Source organism: Camelus dromedarius, chromosome 2, assembly GCF_036321535.1.
Source record: "Camelus dromedarius isolate mCamDro1 chromosome 2, mCamDro1.pat, whole genome shotgun sequence".
Classification (NCBI taxonomy): Eukaryota; Metazoa; Chordata; class Mammalia; order Artiodactyla; family Camelidae; genus Camelus; species Camelus dromedarius.
Window position 1 is genome coordinate 118639246 of NC_087437.1, and position 10629 is coordinate 118649874.

At 49.3% G+C, this 10629-nt stretch overlaps 1 protein-coding gene across 1 annotated transcript in view; it reads left to right on the forward strand.

Annotated features, from left to right (window-relative positions):
• The window catches only part of BACE2 (beta-secretase 2), an 82280-nt gene extending 74259 nt beyond the window's left edge, over nucleotides 1–8021 (forward strand). Inside the window, exon 9 of the mRNA XM_031459838.2 lies at nucleotides 1164–8021. Coding sequence (XP_031315698.1) covers nucleotides 1164–1417 — 254 coding nt within the window. The 3' untranslated portion in view covers nucleotides 1418–8021. The remainder of the gene's footprint in view (nucleotides 1–1163) is intronic.
• Nucleotides 8022–10629: the final 2608 nt, after the last annotated feature.

The window sequence follows — 10629 nt, forward strand, 5'->3', positions numbered from 1 at the left end:
AGACTGTTGTGAGGGTGTTGCGTAACGTGGAAGCCACCACGGGACATGCGCTCAGGTTGACTCCGCCCGGGGAAAGCCCCAGGCTTCAGGCAAGTGCGGCTGAGTTTTCTGCTCCAGACTCTCCTGCTCTTCTCCTTACTTTTCTTTGCTCATCTCCGCTGAAGAAGCACCAGCAACACAGTTCCCTGCCGGGCACTGACCGCGGCGCTACCCCCAGCACAGTGCTCCCCCCCCAGCGCAGTGCTCCCCCCCCCCAGCGCAGCACCCCCCCAGCACAGTGCTCCCCCCGACCCAGCGTGGCACCCCCCCCAGCACGGTGCTCCCCCCCCAGCGCAGTGCCCCCCCCAGCGCGGCGCTCCTCCCCCCCCAGCACGGCGCTCCCCCCCCAGCGCAGTGCTCCCCCCGACCCAGCGTGGCACCCCCCCCAGCACGGTGCTCCCCCCCCAGCGCAGTGCCCCCCCCCAGCGCGGCGCTCCCCCCCCCAGCGCAGTGCCCCCCCCAGCGCGGCGCTCCTCCCCCCCCAGCGCAGTGCCCCCCCCCAGCGCGGCGCTCCTCCCCCCCCAGCACGGCGCTCCCCCCCCAGCGCAGTGCTCCCCCCGACCCAGCGTGGCACCCCCCCCAGCGCAGTGCCCCCCCCCCATCGCGGTGCTCCCCCCGACCCAGCGCGGCACCCCCCCATCGCGGTGCTCCCCCCCCAGCGCAGTGCCCCCCCCCATCGCGGCGCTCCTCCCCCCCCCAGCGCAGCACCCCCCCAGCACAGTGCTCCCCCCGACCCAGCGCGGCACCCCCCCCATCGCGGCGCTCCTCCCCCCCCCATCGCGGCGCTCCCCTCCCCCAGCGCGGCGCTCTGGCCTTGCCAGCCCCCACCAAGCGCCTGATGCTTGCGTACGTGCCCCTCTGCACGTTGCTCTTCGCCACGTGGGTTCAGCGCTTGCAGACCCTGAAGCAGGCTGTCAGTCCGTACAGAGGGGACGGACCCTCTGGAGACACACAGCCCCCGAGACCTCCCTCGGTGCGAGCTCAGGTGCCAAGGCCTTTGGAGCCCCGGTACCAATGTGACTTGACTGTGGTCTGATAAAGCCAAGGGCTCTCTCTTTTGTCGTGGGGTGGAGGCGGACTGCTGATTTCATAGCTGTGGATTTCCCCCGCTTCTGTCTCCTCAGAAATCGCAGGTGCTCCGGTGTCTGAAATTTCTGGGCCTTTCTCAACAGACGACACAGCCAGCAACTGCGTCCCCGCCCTGCCTTTGAATGAGCCCGTTCTGTGGATTGTCTCCTATGCTCTGATGAGCGTGTGTGGAGTCATCCTTCTTACCTTAATCGTCCTGCTGCTACTTCCGCTGCGGTGTCGGCATCTCCCCCGCGACCCCGAGGTTGTCAACGACGAGTCCTCTCTGGTCCGGCATCGCTGGAAATGAAGAGCAGGGCTGAACCCACCCGACCTTGAACTCAACTATGGAGACAATTAAATTCAGGCGCAGCAGGCAGGGGTTATAAGGCAGGGTTTCTTCCTGTGTCCATTAGTCTTAAATCTCTTCTGCTCCCAGATGCCTTCCAGGTTCACTGTATTTTGATCCTTGATTTTAAAGTTTCCTCTTTTCTCCCTTACTTCCAAGGAAAATGACAATAAAAGACACCTCATTCTTAATCAAAACAGAGTGAATTGAGCTTCAGGCTTTCTGTAGCTGGTTATGCCAAACTATCTAGGCGTGCCACCAAAAACCCAACCAAACAAAAACCCCACAAGCCTTGGCTAGTTCTCTTCTCCTTCCCACCTCTGGGGAAAAAACAAGTGCATATAGTTTATAACTCCTCTTAACTAATGGGAAGCTTTTTGTATTAATTGCATTTAAGGGTGTTTTGTGCCAGGCCTCAACCTGGGTCAGGACGGTACAAGAAGGCTCCCAGTAAGATGGCAGGAGAAGGCTGGGGCTGGATGATCTAACCATCCTGTCCCCTTCTGAGTCAGAAAAAGAGTGAGTGGCAGGCTCCCTTTCTGGGTGTGTCTGCGCTCTGAACAGGAGCTGGAGTCCACTAGGAAGAGAGAATCACTCACGTCTTCACCAGCCTCTTCTGAAGATGGAAAGCCTCTGAGTGGGGAGGAAACCTTCTCCTTTGTACTCAGTACTTCCATAGCATTGTGGGTATGAAAGCAAAAACTACCTCTGTTGAGCCTCTGCCCGGGGTCCTGTGCCTGGGCGGGGGGCACAGGCAGCCTGGTTCCAGCCGTTGCCCTCGCCGAACAGCAGCCTGGTTCCAGCAGGCGAGACGTCCCCGGTGCGGACCACACGTCGGCCTGGAGCAGCTCTGTCAGCAGGCGGTTATCATCACATGTGCTTGCTCTTCACTTAAAGTGAATAAACACTGCTTTTAAGGAGAAAAAAGCAAATTCTATTTCACTTAGCTCGTCCCTCTTTCCAAGTCTTCTCTGAAGGCAGGTTGCTTATTACTCTTTCGGGAAATAGAGACAGGCCCGAATGCCTGTTCTTCCGACCAGCTCTCAGAGGACGGGAGGCACGCGACGTGCAGAGGATGTGGGGGAGCTTCTGCTTGTCCTTGTGCTTTGAAACCATGTGCTGCATCTCCTGAACCCCCGCCCAGGCTCAGGCACACCCGTCTGAAACAGCCTAACCAAGCCTGTCAAGCAGCTGACCTGCCTGCTGCTTCCCTTTGGCTTGTTCAGTCTTTGGGACAAGTTGGGTGTGCAATGGTGCCCTTATCTGGGGAACGCCCCCCTTGCCGTCATTTATTTGAGGTCTTTGGCCAAGAAAAGCAGAAGCCTTTAACTTGATGTCATTAGAAGAAGGGTTTAAAGCCAGTATCCCATTTCTCGCTGTGTTCCCTTTGCATTGCTGTTGGAATGGGCTGGATGTATCATCCAGTCCCACTGGAAGGGCTAACTAGGAGGTGTCTCCTCTGGCTGGAGTGTTATCTGTGTTCAAAGCAGGTTCCATATGGACATTCTAGCCACCTGCCCTGCTCACTGTCCCCCCAGGTCACCTCCGTATTGAGAAATGCATGACTGTGCCCAAGAGATGTGGAGCCATGGATGTGTGTCGTGGTGTCCTCACAGACTCTCCAGCAGCCACAAGAATCTGTGGGATTCTTGTGGAGAAGGTTTGCGTTGCATCTTAGAACACGAATCTGGTGTGTTCAAGATGCAGTTCAGGCGTGGCCATGGCGGGGACGCCCTCTTGAAATTGGATGAGAGCAGGACATTCTGTTATCAGAACCTCATCATCACTTCTGGTCTCTGCCATTTGCGAGGTAAAAATTCCAAAATACATTTCAGAGTTAGAAACCTCTGGAAGTCCAGTTTTCTCCTCGCCGTCTTGGTTTCTCTTGGGCTCCCATTTTGTGGGCCACTTGACCTAACAGTGAAGGCAACACCCCTAGACAGTGCCTTCCTGTTGCTCTGAAAAAAATCCAAACCCCCGAAATAAAAGGAGGGAATTGCAGGTATGACCCGGTTAGTTTTGCTGCTCATTTCTTCACGTGGGCGTCTTCTGTTTCATCGTCTCGGATGCAGTGTCCGAGCCGGGGAGCGTTCCTGTTACAGCACACTAAGCCGGCAGTGTGCCCAGAGTATCTGAGAACAGCAGGGTTGCTTTCAAGCTTGGGTATTTGAATGGAGTTTGTGCTGATGCTCTGTATTTCGTATCAGATTTCTCTACCTTTTCATCTCCAGTGTCATTGGATGTGACATTTTAATGGAAAGACTTAAATTACAAAAGCATAACTTAGAAACAAGAATGAAACAGACAATTGACTGCGGGACATTCTCCTGGCATGCTTTGCTGCTGAAAATTGGACTTTGAGTCAAAGCCCTGTTCGTGACACCCACCTCCTCCACTTACGTGAATTGACACTTAGCTTGGCCTAGCTTCAAGGAGGCTTGCTTTGAGCAGGAAAGGAGGCAGCAGTCCTTTGGGGGGTGTTGATTTTACCCTGCACCGTGGAAGGTGTTGAGGATGGTCCTCTCCTGAAAGATGCAACTTTGCATTAGGCTGTTGTCAGAACCTTGTCAGCTCTCTGATGGGAATGGATGCTTCTACGTGAACCATCGTTTTTTAAAATAGGCTGATGCTTTATATTCTTGATAAGTTATTCAGAAGCCCGAAATGAAATCCTTTCTTCAGGAACCAAAACTGTTTATGAAGCGTAGCAAGAAACGTGATGGGGATTGATTCTGTTTATTCCTCTGGAATTTAAAAGCACCACAAGTCATTGGTGTCAGATCATCTGGCATCTACCATATACTGTTTCATCTTCCTTATAACCAAAAACAAGTACTTGGCTTTAAAGAACAGATTCCTTGTATGTGACGGCAGGGAACGTTTCCCTGAACACAGCTGACTCCCAAACTTTTGGAAAGGATTTTTTTTTTAAATCTGATTCATTGTGAAATGCAGCGGTTTGGGATGGAAGTAAATTTGGGGTCAGTTATGGTTGAAAACGATGAAAGTAACTCACAGCCATGCGGCATTAACTCCTCAGAGCTTTGGGTAATAGATTTTGCAAAGCAGTTTTGATTCGAGGGTTCTATTATCTCCTTTAAGAGGAGAGGAAGGATTATTTCTTTATTTAATAGATTCTCCTCTCAAATGGAAACGTGTTAAGTGCCTCTAACCAGGTCCCCCCACTCCTGCACTGGTGGGGCTGCCGAGCATGTTCAGTTCCAAGTTCTGGCCATGTGCCACTGCATATCATTGAAATAAATCACTGCCCAGCAGCCTGTTCCATGAACAATAATAATCAAGTTCCCCAGACTTTATCCTTATTAGTAGAAACCAAATAATTGGGTGGAATCCCAGGGAGTTTTTCTCTTGCACAAACTTACTAGAATTGATTACAGAACTGTTCTGAGGAAAAACTTGCCACTACAATTTTTTTTTTCTTTTTTAGGGAAAACAACTAAACATCATAAAATGTAAAATTATGGGTTTTGCCAAGAGAGAGACTAGATGTCTGGTGCCAAGAAACTGGCACACAACAGAAGTTACTGTGCACATTTCTAGTGGGTTTTAAGAATTTCAGATTTGAACTTATGGCCGTCAACCAGTTAAATAGTGAGGTGGAAGAATATGTTTTGAGAGTGGGGAGGGAAAATAAAAATATAGTCAAAAGTGTGCTTAACAAAATCAGCAGGATTAGCTCTTTTGGAAAAGGAGCTTCAATGTCAGGAATCCTCACATTTCTTTCACCCTGGACGTCGCTGGATCCGTTGGAGATGTGATTTATTTTGACACTGCTTCAGATGCCAAACTTCAAGAACATTCAAGCTGGCGTCGTGTGCCAGATGACCCGGTCGTGGACAAAGTGAGAAAAGGTGGCCCCTTACCCTTACGTTGCCAGAGGAAGACTGGTTCATTCAAGGAAGAGCAGGTGATGGTTGGGACTTGGAAAATTCGAGAACCTGGGAAGGGAGATGGGGTCAGAAGCCATATCCCTTGGTCAGCAGATGACTGCTGAGGTCTGGGCAAACTGAGGACATCCCAGGACGTTGGAAAGTCGTTTCCCCAAGTTTTTGGCACGGCCGCCTCGTGAGGAATTTTCCAAAGGAACCTCTCAGGAGTTATAATTTGTCTAAGAGAAACGTTCTTTGCAGCTGTCACTTCTGTTGTTCTAACAAAACTAGAGATACCTGAGCTCCCAAGCAGGGCACTGTTCTCAGACTGCGGGTTCAAGGTTGTGACCTGGGAAGTTCATAGGGCAGGGTCAGGAGCTGACCAAGCCTGGGATCTGAGCATCGGGGAAGTGCTCCTGACCGCGGCCTCCAGGGAGCTCAGACAGCCGTTCCCACCCGGCCTGCTGGCCAGCCCGCCGACCTAGAGTCCGGCAGCTTCCTGACTGCACTCCTCCGGGACGCCTTTTGTCAGGGGCGCTTCCAGAAAGAAGAGTTTCAGGAACAGCGGGAGGCTCCCGCGGGGCACCACTATCCCCTCTGAGCACCTGTGCACAGTGTCCTCGTGGTCCTCGCCATCCCCAAGTGCACACCGGTCCTAATTAGAATCCGTGAAGCCATGAACGCAAAGCCCCTGCCTTGGCCTTGCGCCCTGGGTTGGTGAGAGTGCCTTTCCCGGGGCGGGTGGAGGCAGCCCGATGCCCCGAGTCAGCAGCCTTGTGGAATGTGGACGTGGGCGCACAGCCAGGCGTCCTGGTGCTGCAGTGTGTCTGCAAAACCTCTGCGCGCAGCAGATTCTGGAGTTAATAAGCACGAATGTCTCAAGGACACGACATCACCCAGTCAGCACAGTGCTTCCTCCCAGTCCCTCCGCTCTCTGGGCTCTCAGAGCCAGAGGAGGCACACAGGTGCCCAGTGTTCCTAAACCGCGTCGTGCTGTGTGTCTGCACAGCACACGTGCTCTTGCAGGGCACCGGGTGCCTGAAGGCTGGCACGAGGCACATGAAGGCTCCTGATAGACCCACGTACAGCCACAGCACGAGCGACTCTGGGCGCCTGATCTTTGATGCTCCAGGGCCTTCACGTGCCCCATGAAGCCTTCGGGTGCTTGTTGGGGCGTCGCTGATGAGCCGGTGATTCCTGACATGTCCAGTTAGCATCTCAGGATCCCGGAAAGGGTGTCAGGGTGAAATGTCTGTCTCGCCTCTAGATCCCTGGTGGTCGGAGAGTGCCTGTGCCCTGGGAGCAGGGGTGAGAAGTGGGCGGCTCTCTCCGCAGCTGGAGAGTTATTTGTGTCAGATCAACTGGGTGAAGTCTCAACTGTGCACAGCACACAGAGGTACCCGCTCATATCAGTCTGAGTCGAGTATTTTGCCAATGGAGATTTATCATTATAAATGATGTAATTACAAACTATAGATTTATAAAATATGATTTTGAGTAAGTCGAGTACAGCTGTCATACAACTGATACCACAAAAAGGAGACGAAATCTTGGAAGTCTTTGCAACCTGGCCCAATCTGACATTGAGGTTTTCCCATGGGATTTCCGCACTTCGGTTGTCATATTTGTATTTTTACTCAGGATGCAGGCATGGGTCAGGAGAGCATGAGAAGGCAAATGTCTCCAAAAGGGCTTGTCTTTTCCTCTGTCACACGCTACATGTGGGTGGAGTTGAAAGCTCCCGGGTGTAAGTTTTCAGCTTGTGTCATTTCACCTGTTGAAATAAAATTTCCCATGAGCCTCACATTCCCAAAAAATTGTCTTTGTGAGAAACAGAAAAATAAGCAAAGCTAATGAAGGATCTATTGATTTGTAATGAAAGTCACCAAAAATAAACTTCCATGACTCCAGTCTCTTGTACTATTTTGTGTTCTTTGCTGCTGGTGGTAACAGACTTGGAATTGTTTTTTTCTCATTTTACTGATTGCGGATGTAACGTTATACATTCTCATCAGTGAGGCTGCAAATTCTGTTTAGGGTTGGAATTGGTACAATGAGAGGGAAAAGAATGGATGAGATTTACCATGTGCTGATGAAAGATGACTTTTTGTCATCTAGAATGTTGTATTTCCTGCTATTTGTGTTGATTCACACACTTAAATATACTTAAAGTTTAAAATCCCTTTGTTCAGTCACTTAAAGAAGCCACTCATTTTTTTCTCAAAAAGAGTAATTTCTGCACTGGCAGTGTTAATTGTACTGGCTGAAAAGCTGCAAACCTTGTACTCTTAAAAAAAAAAAAAAAAAGCTAAAAGTAGTGCTTTGGAAAATGTCTTTTATGTGTGTATCTCGGACTTACATTCTTAACACACAATTCTTAAGTGTAACTTGTATTTCTGAAAATGCTTTGGAATTTTCCTCTATTTTTTAGTATATCGTGTTAATTTAAATTGAAGTTGTAATAGGACCAAGAGCTGGAGTACAGAGGTTTTCATTCCACTTTAGAAGATGCCACCTGAGCTGCTGACCAGTATCCAAACTGTTACGTACCTCAAAAGTGGAATTTTCTACAATAGTCTTATTTTTATACCTGTATATTCCACTAATTTGGGATGTATACCATTGAAAAGGAGATAAAAGAGTTTGATTTCTTTGAATAAATAATACTTCCAACGTGTTGGGTTTGGATTTATTTTTTAACACTTATTTCAAGTCACACTTCTGGAATTACAGTCGGCGACGTGTCATCATCTGCTTACCTCCACTGCTTTAATGTGGGTTCCTGGAAAGTATCAGAGATAAAGTTGAATGAAGGGAGAGTCCAAGTCCAATCATTAAGGTATAAAATATGCTGGAAAAGGGAGAATAAACTACCTGAGAAAGTGAGAACCATCCCGGGGAGGAGGGGAGAGAAACCCGTAGGAAAGGCACTCAGAAAGCACAGGTAAGCGGCTAGGGGTGGGCTGGGGGCTGAAAATGTCCAGACTGAGAATGTCCAAGCCGACCCACTCCCACAACCACCCAGCAAGGATGGTGTGTTCTCTGAATTCTGCAGGTGAGAAAGCGGCTCCAAGTCAGGTGCCTCGGAGAACAGAGTCAGGAAACGGCTGTCCCTGGAGCGGACCCCGCTCTGTCCACCGCCAGGACCAAAGCTCTCTCTGCCCCACACTCTCTCCCAGGTGCGGTGCTAAGTCATACCTTCCAGAAGCCTAAGGGTCCAGGTGAGTGGGTCCTTCTCAGGGAGGGGTGTGCGCCAACTCACAGAAAGCAGAAATGCTCAGTGGAGATGCACTTCATCCACGAGCCAGGAGTAAGCTGCCGCACCAGCCCCGGAAAAGGACACTTTCAGTGACTAGACGCTTTCTGACAGTACCTGGACAAGGGGGAAAAAAAGAGGAAGGTCAAACCATTTGGAAGCGAAGCAATAGTTACTGGAGGAACAGAATAGGAGATTTAATTTCTAACAACGAAGGAGACCGTTTGATTGCAGTTCTCACTTACGCGGAACTCCAGGTTGATCAGTTTCTCCATCCACCTGCTGTGGGTGGCGTTGCGGGTGTGATTCCGCGTGTTTGCCGCTAAGTGGGGCTGTTGTCAAACTTTATGGAAGGACTTAACGTTCTTTTTTTTTTTTTTTCATTCCTTGTGGCTTTCACAGGCAACTTTTAATCTTGTGTGTCTGTAATTAAATTACATCCAGCAACTAAAGATGTCCACTTCTCCCTTCTTCTCCAAAATAGAATCTGCAAAATATATTGGCTGGATGTGTAGTAAATCTTGGAAGCAATTCTCAAACACGTATCTCCAGCTGGTGGCCAGGTCCTTGGCTATGGCACAGTGGAGTGAACTGAGTCAGTGAGGGGCCAAAAAGTCCCCAGGCCCTCGCTGCCCTGGCAGAGTCCAGACTGGAAAAACCAGCTTGTCTGATTACCAGACCCATGAGCTCAACCATTCAGCTACCGTCTTTTTAAGGTTAAAGACTGGAAGGAAAATTACTTTTAAAAATTAAATAGGATATATGCTAAGATTAAAATGCTACAAGAGAAAATATTGGGGAAAATATTTGTAACAAATATAAGGAAAAAAGCTAACATTTATTGAATAGCAAATTCTGGCATATTAGATGTGTTACATTTCATCCTCAGAACAGCCCTATCAAGTACACATTGTTCCTAAAATTGTTTCTTTAAATCCTGGAGTGGAAGGCAGGGGACACAGAGAGGACAGATTCCAGGTGCAGAGAAAGGAAGATCTCAGTCCACAGAATGAGATTCCACAGGCCAAGGTCTTAAGTGTCATCGCAGTAAATAAATAAAACTGAAAACTTTCATTGCATATAAAAATTACATCCAAATGTTCCAAATATTCTGATGCTTTGACCTCTGGGAACTTGCTGACCCTGAAGAAAATGGACTCCTAGGGTTGGCCAATTCCTGAGAGAACAAGAAACTCACCTGCAAGCAAACAAATCACCTGGGTGTGTGTCTTTCAAATGCAAACCAACCAATCCAGAACCCTCATCCCTAAGACCTTCTTTATCCTTTATGACTCTCACACTGGGCCACTGTCTCCCTGCCCTCATCACCCCAGGGTCAGGTACCAACCATTTAAGACAGTCCCTATGCCCCAAAGACTGCTGGAGGTATTCAGTCTAGACAACCCTAAGCCCATTAACCCTTCCTGCCCCATTCCATCCTACAGAAACCACAATAAATGCTCTTGTGTCCTCTCTGCCTCCCGCTGCTCCCTCCCTCAACATGGTGCTCCCCCCGGGCACAAGCCGCCTCCTGTCTCTAGTGATCTGTAAGCAAAACACACTTCTGCCATCAGGACAGTTATTTCTGCTTCTGTGTGTCTTACCTCATTTAAACAAACCCCAAGGACCCTTAAAACACCAAAGAAGAACATGAGAGCCCAGTAGAAATGGAAAGATTATGAACAAATGCTAACAAAAGTGGGAATATAAATGATTAAGAAACATGCAAATGTTCAGCCTTATTAATAACGTATGCAAAATGTTGAAGTAGCTAAAAATCAAATGCACAAAGGTTTTATGCACAAAGCTGCCTAAGGCATGAGCGATTTCCTATTTTGCTGATGAGGAGTGTAAACTGGAGAAGTCATTTTAGAGAGCCCGAAAAACAGCCAAGCCATCGCTGGATCGATGCTTCTCTTAGAAATCTGTTCTAAAGAAACAGAAATGTGGACAGACCAGGAACTAGGGTAGAGCAACAAAAGCAATTTGCTGAATAATATGCCAATATCGCATCCATGGTTAAAGAG